This window comes from Carcharhinus amblyrhynchos, unplaced genomic scaffold, assembly GCF_965287045.1.
Source record: "Carcharhinus amblyrhynchos unplaced genomic scaffold, sCarAmb.v2.hapA scaffold_968, whole genome shotgun sequence".
Classification (NCBI taxonomy): Eukaryota; Metazoa; Chordata; class Chondrichthyes; order Carcharhiniformes; family Carcharhinidae; genus Carcharhinus; species Carcharhinus amblyrhynchos.
This window is the reverse complement of record NW_027650708.1, coordinates 1-17963: the sequence shown is the minus strand read 5'-3', so window position 1 is coordinate 17963 and position 17963 is coordinate 1. Positions and strand designations below refer to the sequence as shown.

Genomic DNA, 17963 nt, shown 5'->3' with positions numbered 1-17963 from the left:
ACATTTTTAAAAAAATTAAAAACCAGATCAAACTGTGATGGTCTGCAACTGAAAAGATCAAATGTTTACCTCTGACTGTCCGTATGTTGATTTAAAATGAAAGTTATCCCCAATTGCAACGGGATCTTGATCAATTGGGCCAGTGGGCTGACGAATGGCAGATGGAGTTTAATTTAGATAAATGCGAGGTGATGCATTTTGGTAGATTGAACCAGGGCAGGACTTACTCAGTTAATGGTAGGGGAGAGTTACAGAGCAAAGAGATCTCGGGGTACAGGTTCATAGCTCCTTGAAAGTGGAGTCACAGGTGGACAGAGTGGTGAAGAAGGCATTCGGCATGCTTGGTTTCATCGGTCAGAACATTGAATACAGGAGTTGGGACGTCTTGTTGAAGTTGTACAAGACATTGGTAAGGCCACACTTGGAATACTGTGTACAGTTCTGATCACCCTATTATAGAAAGGATATTATTAAACTAGAAAGAGCGCAGAAAAGATTTACTCGGCTGCTCCCGGGACTTGATGGATTGAGTTATAAGGAGAGTCTGGATAGACTGGGACTTTTCTCTCTGGAGTGAAGGAGACTGAGGGGTGATCTTATAGAGGTCTATAAAATAATGAGGAGCACAGATCAGCTAGATAGTCAATATCTTTTCCCAAAGGTAGGGGGGTCTAAAACTCCAGGGCATAGGTTTAAGGTGAGAGGGGAGAGATACAGAAGGTTTCAGAGGGGCAATTTTTTCACCCAGAGGGTGGTGAGTGTCTGGAACAAGCTGCCAGTGGTAGTAGTAGAGGTGGGTACAATTTTGTCTTTTAAAAAACATTTAGACAGTTACCTGAGTAAGGTGGGTATAGAGGGATATGGGCCAAATGTGGGCAATTGGGATTAGCTTAGTGGTTAAAAATTGGCAGCATGGACACATTGGGCCAAAGGGCCTGTTTCCAGGCTGTAAAACTCTTTGACTCGAAAATACTGACAGTGTAGAGGGAGCTTTACTCTGTACCTAACCCCGTGCTGTACCTGTACTGGGAGTGTTTGATGGGGGGACAGTGTAGAGGGAGCTTTACTCTGTATCTAACCCCGTGCTGTACCTGTCCTGGGAGTGTTTGATGGGGGGACAGTGTAGAGGGAGCTTTACTCTGTATCTAACCCCGTGCTGTACCTGTCCTGGGAGTGTTTGATGGAGGGGACAGTGTAGAGGGAGCTTTACTCTGTATCTAACCCCGTGCTGTTCCTGTCCTGGGAGTGTTTGATGGGGACAGTGTAGAGGGAGCTTTACTCTGTATCTAACCCCGTGCTGTATCTGTCCTGGGAGTGTTTGATGGGGACAGTGTAGAGGGAGCTTTACTCTGTATCTAACCCTGTGCTGTACCTGTCCTGGGAGTGTTTGATGGGGACAGTGTAGAGGGAGCTTTACTCTGTATCTAACCCCGTGCTGTAACTGTCCTGGGAGTGTTTATTGGGGGGGACAGTGTAGAGGGAGCTTTACTCTGTATCTAACCCCGTGCTGTACCTGTCCTGGGAGTGTTTGATGGGGGGACAGTGTAGAGGGAGCTTTACTCTGTATTTAACCCCGTGCTGTACCTGTCCTGGGAGTGTTTGATGGGGGGACAGTGTAGAGGGAGCTTTACTCTGTATCTAACCCCGTGCTGTCCCTGTCCTGGGAGTGTTTGATGGGGACAGTGTAGAGGGAGCTTTACTCTGTATCTAACCCCGTGCTGTACCTGTCCTGGGAGTGTTTGATGGGGGGACAGTGTAGAGGGAGCTTTACTCTGTATCTAACCCCATGCTGTACCTGTCCTGGGAGTGTTTGATGGGGACAGTGTAGAGGGAGCTTTACTCTGTATCTAACCCCGTGCTGTACCTGTCCTGGGAGTGTTTGATGGGGGGGACAGTATAGAGGGAGCTTTACTCTGTATCTAACCCCGTGCTGTACCTGTCCTGGGAGTGTTTGATGGGGACAGTGTAGAGGGAGCTTTACTCTGTATCTAACCCCGTGCTGTACCTGTCCTGGGAGTGTTTGATGGGGACAGTGTAGAGGGAGCTTTACTCTGTATCTAACCCCGTGCTGTACCTGTCCTGGGAGTGTTTGATGGGGGGGGACAGTGTAGAGGGAGCTTTACTCTGTATCTAACCCCGTGCTGTCCCTGTCCTGGGAGTGTTTGATGGGGGGGGACAGTGTAGAGGGAGCTTTACTCTCCAGGAGGGGCTCATTCAACCCACTTTCCCCTCCAGCCTGTTATACAGGAACAAGAGAGGGCCATTCAGCCCCTCTCAAGCCTGTTACTCAGGAACAGGAGGAGGCTATTCATCCCCACCATTTTGCTTAGCCACTCAGTTAGTTCACGGCTAAGTGTGATGGATCTGTCGGAACAGATTGTCATTGTGTAAGGAATGAAGTTAAACTGGAGAGTTTGTGATCTATCTATGGAACCTAACAGAGCCCCACACTGCCATGTGCGATCCACAAATTTAACAAACTAATTTCTTCAGATTCACCAGTATAACTGAATGAGTCAGAATGGTTTTTAAATTTGCTTTTTACTTATATATGTGTAGGAAATGCTTCTCTCCGTTGTAAGCATACTTTCAGGTGTGCAACCATAAATGGGCAGTTTCTTAACGTGGCCCTCCCTTTAATGAATGTTATTCTCCTCTGCGTCTCCCTCAGTGTGGGGTTGTGGCAATGTGAGTTCTCACTTTCAGGATGAATTGGTGGGTACAAAATTTGGGAATGCGTGTTCTAGTTTTAAGAGGTAATATCTGGGGTGTGGAAATGGAGATTTTGGTGTCACATTGTCTCTTTAAGAGGTGAGTTTTTTTTTGGGTATGCAGCCATAAATGGGTCCAATCCCCGCTGTGCCATCAGACAGGGGGTGATGTGGCTTTAAGTGGTAGGGTGAGACTTAAAGGGGCTCATTTGGGGTTAGTGTTGGGGCAGTGTAGCTTTCAGGGCAGGGTTTTGGTCTCAGTGTTGTGACTTTAAGAGGCGAGGCCAGTTTGACGCGCATTTAGAGGGGTGCAAAATGCTGGTGTTCTTTAAGGGTTTGTTAGGGAGAGTGGGGTTCGACCTTTCGGGGTAAGGGCTGGTTGACACGTGTCTTAAAGGGGTAGGGTCAGTATGTTGTGCCTTTAAGGGGTGGAATTAGGTTGGCATCCCTTTAAGGGGCAGGAATAGGTGGGGTTGCTGTGTTTTTAAGGGACGGGTTTGTCAAGGCGGTGTTACTTTAAGGGGAGGATGAGAGTGGATGCCATTTGGGATGGGATCAGGTGGTGCACCTTTTGAGGCATGGGACCAGGATTGTACACCCATAAGGGGTGGGGTTAGGGCGGTGTACATTTTAAGGCTGAGTTGATTGTGGTGTGTCTTTAAGGGACAGTGTGCCCGTTAGAACAGTGTGTTTGAGGAGCGGTGTGAGGATGGTGTGCCTTTAAGGGTCAGGATGGCTTTCCTCTGAATAGCAGATTTAGGGTGGGGTGCCTTTAAGGGTAGTATGGCTTTATTTGGTGGAGACAAGACTGTATGACTTTAAGGGCTGAAGTTAGAGCGATATACCTTTAAGGAGCAGGAAATGGTTGGTGTTCATTTGAGGGCAATGTCAGGGCAGTGCCCCTTTAAGGGGGCTGGGTTAGAACAGTGCCCCTTTAAGGGGCGGTCAGGGGGCGTGGCCGGTCCAGGGGGCGGGGTCTGTGCGGGGGGCGGGGCAGCAGACCGCGCCTGCGCACTGGCGGCCCCAGTGGGTGCAATGAGTGGCGGAGCCGCAGCCGCGGGCCGCAGGGAGAAGGAGAGCGGAGCGGCACCGGGGAGCAGCACTGCCGCCAGCGCCGGGGAGAGGGGGCAGGCCGGGCCCGGGACCGGGACCGGGGAGAGGGGGCAGCCGGGGCCTGGGCCCGGGCACGGTGCCTGTCCCGGGGAGAAGGGGCAGCCGGGGCTTGGGCCTGGGGAGAGGGGACAGGCCGGTCCCGGTCCCGGGGGGCAGGCCGGGCAGGGCAGGAGCAAGAAACACAGGAAAAAATACAAGAAGAAAAACCTCAACAACCCTGAGAGAGGGTGAGTGAGGGAGGGGGAGAGGATGGTGGATGGAGGGGGGATGGGGGGGTGGAGGGGGGTAGAGGGGGGGATGGGGGGGTAAAGGGGGGGATGGGGGGGGTAGAGGGGGGGATGGGGGGGGTGGAGGGGGGTAGGGGGGGGTGGAGGGGAGGATGTTGATATGGGGGGGTGGAGGGGGGGATGTTGATAAGGGGGGGGTGGAGGAGGGGATGTTGATAAGGGGGGGGTGGAGGGGGGGATGTTGATAAGGGGGGGATGGGGGGGTGGAGGGGGGGATAGGGGGATGGTGATAATGGGGGGGATGGAGGGAGGAGGACGGAGGTAGGAGAGGGTGAGGATGTTGGGGAGGGGATGGGGAGAGGGGGACAGTGAGGATGGATGTGGGGGGGGGGGAGGAAGGATTCTGATCACTGTCCAGTGATCCCTGGGTTAGAGAGAGGGGAAATCAGCCAGGGTTCCTGCTCCTGATCACTGTCCAGTGATCCCTGGGTTAGAGAGAGAGGGGGGAAATCAGCCAGGGTTCCTGCTCCTGATCACTGTCCAGTGATCCCTGGGTTAGAGAGAGAGGGGAAATCAGCCAGGGTTCCTGCTCCTGATCACTGTCCAGTGATCCCTGGGTTAGAGAGAGAGAGAGAGAGAGGGGAAATCAGCCAGGGTTCCTGCTCCTGATCACTGTCCAGTGATCCCTGGGTTAGAGAGAGAGAGAGGGGAAATCAGCCAGGGTTCCTGCTCCTGATCACTGTCCAGTGATCCCTGGGTTAGAGAGAGGGGGAAATCAGCCAGGGTTCCTGCTCCTGATCACTGTCCAGTGATCCCTGGGTTAGAGAGAGAGAGGGGGGAAATCAGCCAGGGTTCCTGCTCCTGATCACTGTCCAGTGATCCCTGGGTTAGAGAGAGGGGGAAATCAGCCAGGGTTCCTGCTCCTGATCACTGTCCAGTGATCCCTGGGTTAGAGAGAGAGAGAGGGGGGGGAAATCAGCCAGGGTTCCTGCTCCTGATCACTGTCCAGTGATCCCTGGGTTAGAGAGAGAGGAAATCAGCCAGGGTTCCTGCTCCTGATCACTGTCCAGTGATCCCTGGGTTAGAGAGAGAGGAAATCAGCCAGGGTTCCTGCTCCTGATCACTGTCCAGTGATCCCTGGGTTAGAGAGAGAGAGAGAGAGGGGGGGAAATCAGCCAGGGTTCCTGCTCCTGATCACTGTCCAGTGATCCCTGGGTTAGAGAGAGAGAGAGAGGGGAAATCAGCCAGGGTTCCTGCTCCTGATCACAGTCCAGTGATCCCTGGGTTAGAGAGAGAGGGGAAATCAGCCAGGGTTCCTGCTCCTGATCACTGTCCAGTGATCCCTGGGTTAGAGAGAGAGAGGGGAAATCAGCCAGGGTTCCTGCTCTTGATCACAGTCCAGTGATCCCTGGGTTAGAGAGAGAGGGGAAATCAGCCAGGGTTCCTGCTCTTGATCACTGTCCAGTGATCCCTGGGTTAGAGAGAGAGGGGAAATCAGCCAGGGTTCCTGTTCCTGATCACTGTCCAGTGATCCCTGGGTTAGAGAGAGAGAGAGAGGGGGGGAAATCAGCCAGGGTTCCTGCTCCTGATCACTGTCCAGTGATCCCTGGGTTAGAGAGAGAGGGGAAATCAGCCAGGGTTCCTGCTCCTGATCACTGTCCAGTGATCCCTGGGTTAGAGAGAGAGGGGAAATCAGCCAGGGTTCCTGCTCCTGATCACTGTCCAGTGATCCCTGGGTTAGAGAGAGAGAGAGAGGGGAAATCAGCCAGAGTTCCTGCTCCTGATCACTGTCCAGTGATCCCTGGGTTAGAGAGAGAGAGGGGGGAAATCAGCCAGGGTTCCTGCTCCTGATCACTGTCCAGTGATCCCTGGGTTAGAGAGAGAGGGAGGAAATCAGCCAGGGTTCCTGTTCCTGATCACTGTCCAGTGATCCCTGGGTTAGAGAGAGAGAGGGGGGAAATCAGCCAGGGTTCCTGTTCCTGATCACTGTCCAGTGATCTCTGGGTTAGAGTGAGAGGGGAAATCAGCCAGGGTTCCTGTTCCTGATCACTGTCCAGTGATCCCTGGGTTAGAGAGAGAGAGGGGGGAAATCAGCCAGGGTTCCTGCTCCTGATCACTGTCCAGTGATCCCTGGGTTAGAGAGAGAGAGAGGGGAAATCAGCCAGGGTTCCTGTTCCTGATCACTGTCCAGTGATCCCTGGGTTAGAGAGAGAGAGGGGAAATCAGCCAGGGTTCCTGCTCCTGATCACTGTCCAGTGATCCCTGGGTTAGAGGGAGAGAGAGAGGGGAAATCAGCCAGGGTTCCTGCTCTGATCACTGTCCAGTGATTCCTGGGTTAGAGAGAGAGAGGGGAAATTAGCCAGGGTTCCTGTTCCTGATCACTGTCCAGTGATCTCTGGGTTAGAGAGAGAGGGGAAATCAGCCAGGGTTCCTGCTCCTGATCACTGTCCAGTGATCCCTGGGTTAGAGAGAGGGGGAAATCAGCCAGGGTTCCTGCTCCTGATCACTGTCCAGTGATCCCTGGGTTAGAGAGAGAGAGAGAGAGGGGAAATCAGCCAGGGTTCCTGCTCCTGATCACTGTCCAGTGATCCCTGGGTTAGAGAGAGAGAGAGAGGGGAAATCAGCCAGGGTTCCTGCTCCTGATCACAGTCCAGTGATCCCTGGGTTAGAGAGAGAGGGGAAATCAGCCAGGGTTCCTGCTCCTGATCACTGTCCAGTGATCCCTGGGTTAGAGAGAGAGAGAGAGGGGAAATCAGCCAGGGTTCCTGCTCCTGATCACAGTCCAGTGATCCCTGGGTTAGAGAGAGAGGGGAAATCAGCCAGGGTTCCTGCTCCTGATCACTGTCCAGTGATCCCTGGGTTAGAGAGAGAGAGGGGAAATCAGCCAGGGTTCCTGCTCCTGATCACTGTCCAGTGATCCCTGGGTTAGAGAGAGAGAGGGGAAATCAGCCAGGGTTCCTGCTCCTGATCACTGTCCAGTGATCCCTGGGTTAGAGAGAGAGGGGAAATCAGCCAGGGTTCCTGCTCCTGATCACTGTCCAGTGATCCCTGGGTTAGAGAGAGAGGGAAATCAGCCAGGGTTCCTGCTCCTGATCACTGTCCAGTGATCCCTGGGTTAGAGAGAGAGAGAGAGGAAATCAGCCAGGGTTCCTGCTCCTGATCACTGTCCAGTGATCCCTGGGTTAGAGAGAGAGAGAGGGGAAATCAGCCAGGGTTCCTGTTCCTGATCACTGTCCAGTGATCCCTGGGTTAGAGAGAGAGAGGGGAAATCAGCCAGGGTTCCTGCTCCTGATCACTGTCCAGTGATCCCTGGTTAGAGGGAGAGAGAGAGGGGAAATCAGCCAGGGTTCCTGCTCTGATCACTGTCCAGTGATTCCTGGGTTAGAGAGAGAGAGGGGGGAAATTAGCCAGGGTTCCTGTTCCTGATCACTGTCCAGTGATCTCTGGGTTAGAGAGAGAGGGGAAATCAGCCAGGGTTCCTGCTCCTGATCACTGTCCAGTGATCCCTGGGTTAGAGAGAGGGGGGAAATCAGCCAGGGTTCCTGCTCCTGATCACTGTCCAGTGATCCCTGGGTTAGAGAGAGAGAGAGAGGGGAAATCAGCCAGGGTTCCTGCTCCTGATCACTGTCCAGTGATCCCTGGGTTAGAGAGAGAGAGAGAGGGGAAATCAGCCAGGGTTCCTGCTCCTGATCACAGTCCAGTGATCCCTGGGTTAGAGAGAGAGGGGAAATCAGCCAGGGTTCCTGCTCCTGATCACTGTCCAGTGATCCCTGGGTTAGAGAGAGAGAGAGAGGGGAAATCAGCCAGGGTTCCTGTTCCTGATCACTGTCCAGTGATCCCTGGGTTAGAGAGAGAGGGGAAATCAGCCAGGGTTCCTGCTCCTGATCACTGTCCAGTGATCCCTGGGTTAGAGAGAGAGAGGGGGGAAATCAGCCAGGGTTCCTGCTCCTGATCACTGTCCAGTGATCCCTGGGTTAGAGAGAGAGAGAGAGAGAGGGGAAATCAGCCAGGGTTCCTGTTCCTGATCACTGTCCAGTGATCCCTGGGTTAGAGAGAGAGGGGAAATCAGCCAGGGTTCCTGTTCCTGATCACTGTCCAGTGATCCCTGGGTTAGAGAGAGAGAGGGGGAAATCAGCCAGGGTTCCTGTTCCTGATCACTGTCCAGTGATCCCTGGGTTAGAGAGAGAGAGGGGAAATCAGCCAGGGTTCCTGCTCCTGATCACTGTCCAGTGATCCCTGGGTTAGAGAGAGAGAGAGAGGGGAAATCAGCCAGGGTTCCTGTTCCTGATCACTGTCCAGTGATCCCTGGGTTAGAGAGAGAGAGAGGGGGGAAATCAGCCAGGGTTCCTGTTCCTGATCACTGAGTCTGCCTGTCTGAGCATGTGTGATAGACTGTGTTTTGGGGTGAGAATTTGGTACAGGTTCTGTGCTGTATACCAGGCCTGGTTGATGTGAGTGGAATCTCTCTCTGGAAAGCTGGGGGAAGGGGTCTATCTTTGTCTATTTTTACTCAGCCAGCTCATCTGTGTATGAGGCCTGTCTGACAGGTGGCGTGATTCTAAGTCCATTCCCGATGTATTCCTCACATCCAGCTATAGATCTCCAGCTATCAGTGACACTGACCCTCACCCCTTTCTCCCTAACCTCTCTGACCCCATCCTGCCTCTCCCAACCCCTCTCTGTATCCATCTGCCCCTCACAGGAACAGTACGAGGCCATTCAGCCCCCCTCTCTCCAGCCTGTTACACAGAAACGGGAGAAGGCCATTCACCCTCCTATCCTAACTGACCCCTTGTCTCGGTTCGGTAACTCTCAATCCCCCCCCCTTTACCCAACAGAAACCCCTCAGTCTGGGGTGTGAAATTTCCAATCTCCCCCTCCAGCCTCGACAGCTTTATTTTGGGGAGGGAGAGAGAGTTCCGGATTCCCGTTTCCCCCCTTTGTGTGAGGAAGTGCTTCCTGACATTCCCCCCTCCGGAGCGGCCACCTCTCATTTTAACCTCCACCCCCCCCCCAAAGGAAACAGTTTCTCTCTGTCGACCCTATCAAACCCTTTAATTGTCTTAAACCCCCCTGCTCTCATTCCCCACGCCCCCCCCCCCCCCCCCCCCCCACCCATCCTCTTTCTCTGCCTCTCTCCCGCACCCCCCAGTGGGGGCAGGGAGGGGGGGTTCCTGGAGCTGTGTCAGGCCAGTGGAGTGTTTATGCACAGACTCATCCTGTTAGATACAAACCTGCTGATAGCAGACACAGGAATCCGGCTCTCACTCACCCTGGGCAGAGAGACGTGAGGTCACTCGGTGCCGATCAGGATTATAGCACAGACTCTGAATGGCCGCCTCCTGTTCCTGTGTAACAGGCTGGGGAGAGAGGGGCTGAATGGCCTCCTGTCCTGATGTGGTCTCTGTTCTCTGAACGCAGGAACCCACCACCGGAGTTTGAGGAGAAGCCTCCAGCCCGGATTCTCACTCCACAACCGTCTGAGCTTCTCGGATCTGATGACGAGGAACAGGAGGATCCACTGGATTACTGTAAAGGTAGGAATCTCTCTGGAGACCCTGTCGCAACCCTGTCTTTCTCTGTTTCTGTCTCGCTCTGTGTGTGTGTGTGTGTGTGTGTGCCTCTGCCTCACTCTCTCTCTCTCTCTCTCTCCCTGTAGGGGGTTACTATCCGGTGAAGATTGGTGATCTGTTTAATGGCCGTTACCACGTGGTCCGTAAGTTGGGCTGGGGCCATTTCTCCACCGTCTGGCTCTGCTGGGACATTCAGTGAGTACCGGGGTCGGAGGTCAGGATTGGCATGGGGGCATCTTGGAGAGGGGAGGTCTTACGTTTGTTCATTCCTGGGACCTGGGCATCGCTGGCTGGGCCGGTATTTATTACCCATCCCTAGTTGCCCCTTGGAGGGCAGTTGAGAGTCACCCACATTGCTGTGGCTCTGGAGTCACATGTAGGCCAGACCGGGGTAAGGACGGCAGATTTCCTTCCCTAAAGGAACCAGATGGGTTTTTCCGACAATGGGACATCAGGAGATTCTTAATTCCAGATACTTTTGTATTTAATACGAAATAGGGGGTGGTGGGAGGGGCATGAGGAGGTCCGGGTGGGGCGAGGGAGAGGAATGCGGAGAGAGTTGGCAGAGGGAGGTTGTTTGGGAGGATTTGACAGTTGGGAAGGGAAGGTTACTGACTTGTCACTGGCTCTGGAGCCACCTGACCCCCTCACCTCCGTATCTCCACAGTCGGAAACGATTCCTGGCTCTGAAGGTGGTGAAAAGTGCACCTCACTACACCGAGACTGCGCTGGACGAGATCAAACTACTCAAATGTGTGAGTGTTCCCTCGGCGCTGACCCCCCCCCCCCCCCCTTGGTGCGGCGCTCGCTCGGCGCTGCCCCACCCCCACCCCTCGGTGCGGCGCTCGCTCGGCGCTGACCCCCCCCCTCGGTGCAGCGCTCGCTCGGCGCTGACCTCCCCCCCCCCCCCTCGGTGCAGCGCTCGCTCGGCGCTGACCTCCCCCCCCCCCTCGGTGCAGCGCTCTCTCGGCGCTGACCCCCCCCCCTCGGTGCGGCGCTCGCTCGGCCCCGCCCCCCCCCCCCCCCTCGGTGCAGCGCTCGCTCGGCGCTGCCCCACCCCCCCCCCCCCCCTCGGTGCAGCGCTCGCTCGGCGCTGCCCCACCCCCCCCCCCCCCTCGGTGCAGCGCTCGCTCGGCGCTGCCCCACCTCCCCCCCTCGGTGCGGCGCTCGCTCAGCGCTGAACCCCCCCCTCGGTGCGGCGCTCCTGAGCTGCAGTAATATTTGCTGTGTTGTGTTCACAGGTTCGGGACAGTGACCCCACGGACCCCAAGAGAGAGATGATTGTGCAGCTTATCGATGACTTTAAGATCTCTGGGGTGAACGGTTTGCGTATCCTTGCCTCGTGTTTATAAAACTCCTGCCCTGTTACCGAGCCCCGGAACCTCGCCCAAAGCTGTGCGGGCTGTCACCTCGTACAGACTCTTGCTCAAAGTCCCCCCACCCTCCGCCTTGTGTGGGGCCCTCGCTCAAGGCCCCGCCCCCCACCCCCCACCCCCACCCCGGTTCCCTTAACGCAGTGTGCATTAACACTCTGGCTGGTAAATATCCTTCACTCTCTCTCAGATGTCTGCATGGTGTTCGAGGTGCTGGGGCATCAGCTGCTGAAATGGATCATCAAATCCAACTACCAGGGGCTCCCCATCCCCTGTGTGAAAAGCATTCTCCGTCAGGTAAACACTCCCAGGACAGGTACAGCACGGGGTTAGATACAGAGTAAAGCTCCCTCTACACTGTCCCCCATCAAACACTCCCAGGACAGGTACAGCACGGGGTTAGATACAGAGTAAAGCTCCCTCTACACTGTCCCCCATCAAACACTCCCAGGACAGGTACAGCATGGGGTTAGATACAGAGTAAAGCTCCCTCTACACTGTCCCCATCAAACACTCCCAGGACAGGTACAGCACGGGGTTAGATACAGAGTAAAGCTCCCTGTACACTGTCCCCCCATCAAACACTCCCAGGACAGGTACAGCACGGGGTTAGATACAGAGTAAAGCTCCCTCTACACTGTCCCCCATCAAACACTCCCAGGACAGGTACAGCATGGGGTTAGATACAGAGTAAAGCTCCCTCTACACTGTCCCCATCAAACACTCCCAGGACAGGTACAGCACGGGGTTAGATACAGAGTAAAGCTCCCTGTACACTGTCCCCCCATCAAACACTCCCAGGACAGGTACAGCACGGGGTTAGATACAGAGTAAAGCTCCCTCTACACTGTCCCCATCAAACACTCCCAGGACAGGTACAGCACGGGGTTAGATACAGAGTAAAGCTCCCTGTACACTGTCCCCCCATCAAACACTCCCAGGACAGGTACAGCACGGGGTTAGGTACTATGATGTCGTAACAATGTGAGGGGTTGATGGTTTTAAACAGATAAATGTGCTTTACCTGCCTAGATTCAAAGTAACACGCTGCAGGTTTATTGAGAGAGATGTGCACATGGAAGTGAAACTCGAAGGGAGCCTGTGACACACCCAAGTGTCACGTGACTGGCTCTTAAAGCAATCAGACAAACACTGAAATATGTAACAGTGAGACATTGAGCATGGTGATGAGGAATTGGGAAAGTGTTTTGCAGTAGTTTAGTTCCTGGGTGGATGGTTGCATCACGTCGTTAGTGTGCGCTTAAACTGGACCAATTGACGGGCAACACATCAGCTCAGTGACTCTCACTGTCTGCTGTGCAGATACAGGGACCCGGGTCGGATCTCTGGCTTTGGTCGGTGTCTGTGGGAGTTTGCACATTCTCCCCATGCTTACGTGGGTTTTCTCCGGGTGCTCTGATTTTCTCCCACACCCCAAAAACGTGCTTTTTTGGCTCATTGGTGTCAATAAATCGTCCCTAAATTGGATCTCCCTTAATCTGGCACACATATAATTCTCTAAATTTGCACCCCCTTTATTGTGGAGTCCATGAGATGTGGAGAAAAGTCGTAGGTAGAAGAAGGATTGGAATGAGGCGCTCACTGAGTGTTAAAATGGGCAGTATGGGCTTGTCGGGCCAAAGGGCCTGTTTGCCGTGCTGTGCTGTTCTTTGATCCCTGTAAATCAGGGACTGTTGGTGTGGTGTGTTTTCCCTCTGATCTCTCTCTCTCTCTCGCTCTGCCTCTCCGCAGGTTCTCCAGGGCCTTCACTACCTGCATACCAAGTGTAAAATCATCCACACGGATATTAAACCGGAAAACATCCTGCTGACGGTGGACGAGGTCTATGTGAGGCGGCTCGCTGCGGAGGCGACGCAGTGGCAGCAGGCTGGGGCGCCTCCCCCATCCGGCTCCTCGGGTACGGGTTTGGGTCCCACTCTCCCCCCCCCATCTCCCCGCGGTCTCTTCCCACTCACCACCCCTCCAATCTCCCTGCGGTCTCTTCCCACTCACCACCCCTCCAATCTCCCTGCGGTCTCTTCCCACTTCCCCCTTAGCTTGGCAAAAACCATCCACAGTCAAACTGGACTCGATGGGTCTCGGGACAAACTCCCCCCCGTTTGGAGTCATACCTGGTCCATAGGAAGGTGGTTGTGGTTGTGGAGGGTCAGTCACCTCAGCTCCAGGACATCACTGCAGGAGTCCCTCAGGGTTAGTGTCCGAGGCCCAACAATCTTCAGCTGCTTCATCAATCACCTTCCCTCCGTCATAAGGTCAGGAGTGGGGATGTTCGCTGATGATTACACAATGTTCAACACCATTCCCCACTCCTCAGATACTGAAACAGCCCGTGTCCAAACGCAGCGAGATCCGGACAATATCCAGGCTCGGGCTGACAAGTGGCAGTGACATTCACCCCACACAGTGCCAGGTAATGACCATCTCCAACCAGAGAGAGTCTAACCACCGCCCCATTGACATTCAGTGGTGTTACCATCACTGAACTCCCCCCACTATCAACATCCTGGGGGTTACCATCACTGAACCCCCCCACTATCAACATCCTGGGGGTTACCATCACTGAACCCCCCCCACTATCAACATCCTGGGGGTTACCATCACTGAATCCCCCCCCACTATCAACATCCTGGGGGTTACCATCACTGAATCCCCCCCACTATCAACATCCTGGGGGTTACCATCACTGAACCCCCCCACTATCAACATCCTGGGGGTTACCATCACTGAATCCCCCCCACTATCAACATCCTGGGGGTTACCATTGACCAGAAACTGAACTGGGACCCAGCCAAATAAACACAGTGACTACCAGAGCAGGTCAGAGACTGGGAATCCTGTGGAGAGTAACTCACCTCCTGACTCCCCCCAAAGCCTGTCCACCATCTACAAGGACACAAGTCAGGAGTGTGACAGAATACTCCCCACTTGCCTGGATGGGTGCGGCTCCAACAACACTCGAGAAGCTCGACACCATCCAGGACAAAGCAGCCCCGCTCGATCGACACACTAACCACAAACACTCACTCCCTCCACCCCCGACACACAGTGACAGCCGTGTGTACCATCTACAAGATGCACTGCAGCGACTCACCGAGGCTCCTTAGGCAGCACCTTCCAAACCCACCACCTCTACCATCTAGAAGGACAAGGGCAGCAGATACCTGGGAACACCCCCCACCTGGAGGTTCCCCTCCGAGTCACTCACCATCCCGACTGGGAAATATATCAGCCGTTCCTTCACTGTGGCTGGGGTCAAAACCCTGGAACTCCCTAACAGCACTGTGGGTGTACCTACATCACACAGGGACTGCGGAGGGTTCAAGATGGCGGCTCACCGACCACTTTCTCAAGGGGCAGTTGGGGGCAGACAATAAATGCTGGCCAGCCAGTGAAACCCACATCTGAGTGAATTAATTATAAACTGTGGGAGGGTTGGTGCCGAGGGAGCGCCGCACTGTGGGAGGGTCGGTGCCGAGGGAGCGCCGCACTGTGGGAGGGTCGGTGCCGAGGGAGCGCCGCACTGCGGGAGGGTCGGTGCCGAGGGAGCGCCGCACTGTGGGAGGGTCGGTGCCGAGGGAGGGTCGGTGCCAAGGGAGCGCCGCACTGCGGGAGGGTCGGTGCCGAGGGAGCGCCGCACTGTGGGAGGGTCGGTGCCGAGGGAGCGCCGCACTGTGGGAGGGTCGGTGCCGAGGGAGCGCCGCACTGTGGGAGGGTCGGTGCCGAGGGAGCGCCGCACTGCGGGAGGGTCGGTGCCGAGGGAGCGCCGCACTGTGGGAGGGTCGGTGCCGAGGGAGCGCCGCACTGTGGGAGGGTCGGTGCCGAGGGAGCGCCGCACTGCGGGAGGGTCGGTGCCGAGGGAGCGCCGCACTGTGGGAGGGTCAGTGCCGAGGGAGCGCCGCACTGCGGGAGGGTCGGTGCCGAGGGAGCGCCGCACTGTGGGAAGGGCGGTGTGTTTAATTTAATTTAACCCCTCGTTGGTTGAATCCTGTCCCTACACACACACCAGCTAATTCTCTCCATGTCTGTCTAACAACCTCGTAGCTCTGTCAGCAACATCGCTCCTTTATCCAAGTGCTGAGATCATTTTTCACCTTTTAAACCGCTTAATTGCTGTGAGTTTATTGAGATTTTTCTGATCATCAAAACTCTTTTTATCTTCTCTTTATTTACAGTGAGCACCGCCCCACAGGAACTGCAGGTAATCAACACTTACTGTTCAAACTGCAGAAAGCTCCCAGGACAGGTACAGCACAGGGTGAGATATAGAGTAAAGCTCCCTCTACACTGTCCCCCCATCAAACACTCCCAGGACAGATACAGCACGGGGTTAGGTACAGAGTAAAGCTCCCTCTACACTGTCCCCATCAAACACTCCCAGGACAGGTACAGCATGGGGTTAGATACAGAGTAAAGCTCCCTCTACACTGTCCCCATCAAACACTCCCAGGACAGGTACAGCACGGGGTTAGATACAGAGTAAAGCTCCCTCTACACTGTCCCCCATCAAACACTCCCAGGACAGGTACAGCACGGGGTTAGATAGAGAGTAAAGCTCCCTCTACACTGTCCCCCCATCAAACACTCCCAGGACAGGTACAGCACGGGGTTAGATACAGAGTAAAGCTCCCTCTACACTGTCCCCCCATCAAACACTCCCAGGACAGGTACAGCACGGGGTTAGATACAGAGTAAAGCTCCCTCTACACTGTCCCCCCCATCAAACACTCCCAGGACAGGTACAGCACGGGGTTAGATACAGAGTAAAGCTCCCTCTACACTGTCCGCCATCAAACACTCCCAGGACAGGTACAGCACGGGGTTAGATACAGAGTAAAGCTCCCTCTACACTGTCCGCCATCAAACACTCCCAGGACAGGTACAGCACGGGGTTAGATACAGAGTAAAGCTCCCTCTACACTGTCCCCATCAAACACTCCCAGGACAGGTACAGCACGGGGTTAGATACAGAGTAAAGCTCCCTCTGCAGTGTGCGAATTGGCCATGGACAGTTTGGGCCGAATGGCCTCCTCACGGTTCTGCTGCGTCTGTTCTTCAGGGCGGGAAAGTGTCCAAGAATCGGAAGAAGAAGCTGCGGAAGAGACAGAAGCGGCAGGTGAAGCTGCTGGAGGAGCGGCTGCTGGACCTGCAGCGGATGGAGGAGCTGGAGGAGCATCGACTGCAGGAGGCGGCGCCGCCAGGCCTCGCAGCACAGGGCTTGACCGATCTCCGGCTGCAGGGCCTGTTCCTGGGGCTACCCAACTCCAGACTGCAGGGACCGAGCCGGGATCCGGGGCGCCAGGAAGGCACTGAGTCACAGGGCAGGGAGGAGCTGCATGACGACAGCCACTGGCCTCTGGGGAGACTGCCGCAGTGTAAGGAAACCAGAACCTTTCTCCTTCTCCACATCGGGGGTGCGTGTCCTGTGTGACGTGGGAAGCGTGTGGGGTGGGCGGGTGGTGGAGTTTTCTGGAGAGGCGCTTCAGTCCAAAGGATGAGGATCTCTCCTCATCTCAGACCAAGGTAAACACCCCCCGATTTATTCCTGAGACTCTGCACCCCATACACCCACCCCCCAATATCTGAGACTCTGTGCCAGCGATGAACTTTCCCCCATTCTGGGGACCTCACCCCCACCAATCACCCAATCATTCTTCCCTTTCACAGAGATATAGAAGCAGGAGGAGGCCATTCGGCCCTTCGAGCTGCTCCCCCATTCATTTTGATCCTGGCTGATCATCAAATTCATTATCCTGATCCCCCCCCCCATATCCCTCGATCCCTTTAGCCCCAAGAGCGATATCTAATTTCTTCCTGAAATCACACAACGTTTTGGCCTCAACTACTTTCTGTGGGAGTGAATTCCACACATTCCCCACCCTCTGGGTGAAGAAATTTCTCCTCACCTCAGTTCTAAAAGGTTTCCCCCTTATCCTCAAACTCTGACCCCTAGTTCTGGACTCCCCCCACCATCGGGAACATTCTTTCTGAATCTACCCTGTCTAACCCCGATGATGGACGCCTGTCCCCAATCACACACCGAGATTGCCAACTAATCCTTTCTCATTGCACAACACCCAGTACGAGATGGCCTGCTCCCTCGCTGCTCCCTCAGTCATTTGCTGCAGAAAACCATCCTGTACGCACTCCAGAGATTCCTCCTCTGTGGTACTGTAACTAATTTGACTTTCCCAATCTATGCACAGATTAAAGTCACCCGTAACCACAGAGGTTCCTTTAACACATGCATCTCTCGTCTCCTGTCTAATACTTTTCCCAACATCACCACTACAGTTTGGTGGTCCGTATACCATTGCCAAAATGCTTTTTTTTTTCTCCTTACCCCTCTGTTTTTTAACTTGACCCATACAGATTCCACATCATCTATGTTGATAGCAAAGAAAATTACAGCACAGAAATAGCCCCTCCAAACCTGTACCGACCGTGCTGCCCTGACTGAACTAAAACCCCCCTCCCCTTCCGGGGACCGTATGCCTCTATTCCCATCCTGTTCGTGGATTTGTCCAGATGCCCTTTCAAACTCACTATTGTATCCGTTTCCACTCCCTCCCCCCGGCAGCGAGTTCCAGGCACCCACCCCCCTCTGTGTAAAAAATCTGCCTCATCCATCTCCTTTAAACCTTGCCCCTCGCACCTTAAACCCCTGCCCCCCCCCCCCCCCTAGCCATTGACTCTTCCACCCTGGGAGAAACCTTCTGAGTATCCACTCTGCCCACGCCTCTCATAATCCTGTAGATTATCCTTCCTCAGTGTCGTGTGGATGTCCGTTCTCTACCACCGGACCAGAACGAGCCGGAGAAATTGGTCTCACAGGGATGTGCCCTGTGAATGGGATGTTGGGACCTTGCTGTTGTTTTTTGGCAGGTTAAGCCTGGCCCCTGGGCAGGTGGGAGGGTTCTTGGAATTGGGCGCGGTCAGATTGCGGTC

At 54.8% G+C, this 17963-nt stretch overlaps 1 protein-coding gene across 1 annotated transcript; it reads left to right on the top strand.

The window, feature by feature from the left end:
• Positions 1-3746: 3746 nt before the first annotated feature.
• LOC145340379 (SRSF protein kinase 3-like) lies at positions 3747-16390 on the top strand (the record flags this gene model as incomplete). Its single annotated transcript, XM_080184835.1, has 9 exons — positions 3747-4051; positions 9473-9588; positions 9711-9819; positions 10292-10379; positions 10866-10953; positions 11188-11294; positions 12750-12915; positions 15191-15216; positions 16075-16390. Coding segments are annotated over exons 1-9 (1321 nt in total), but the record flags the coding sequence as incomplete, so codon positions are not given.
• Between the last annotated feature and the right edge of the window lie 1573 nt (positions 16391-17963).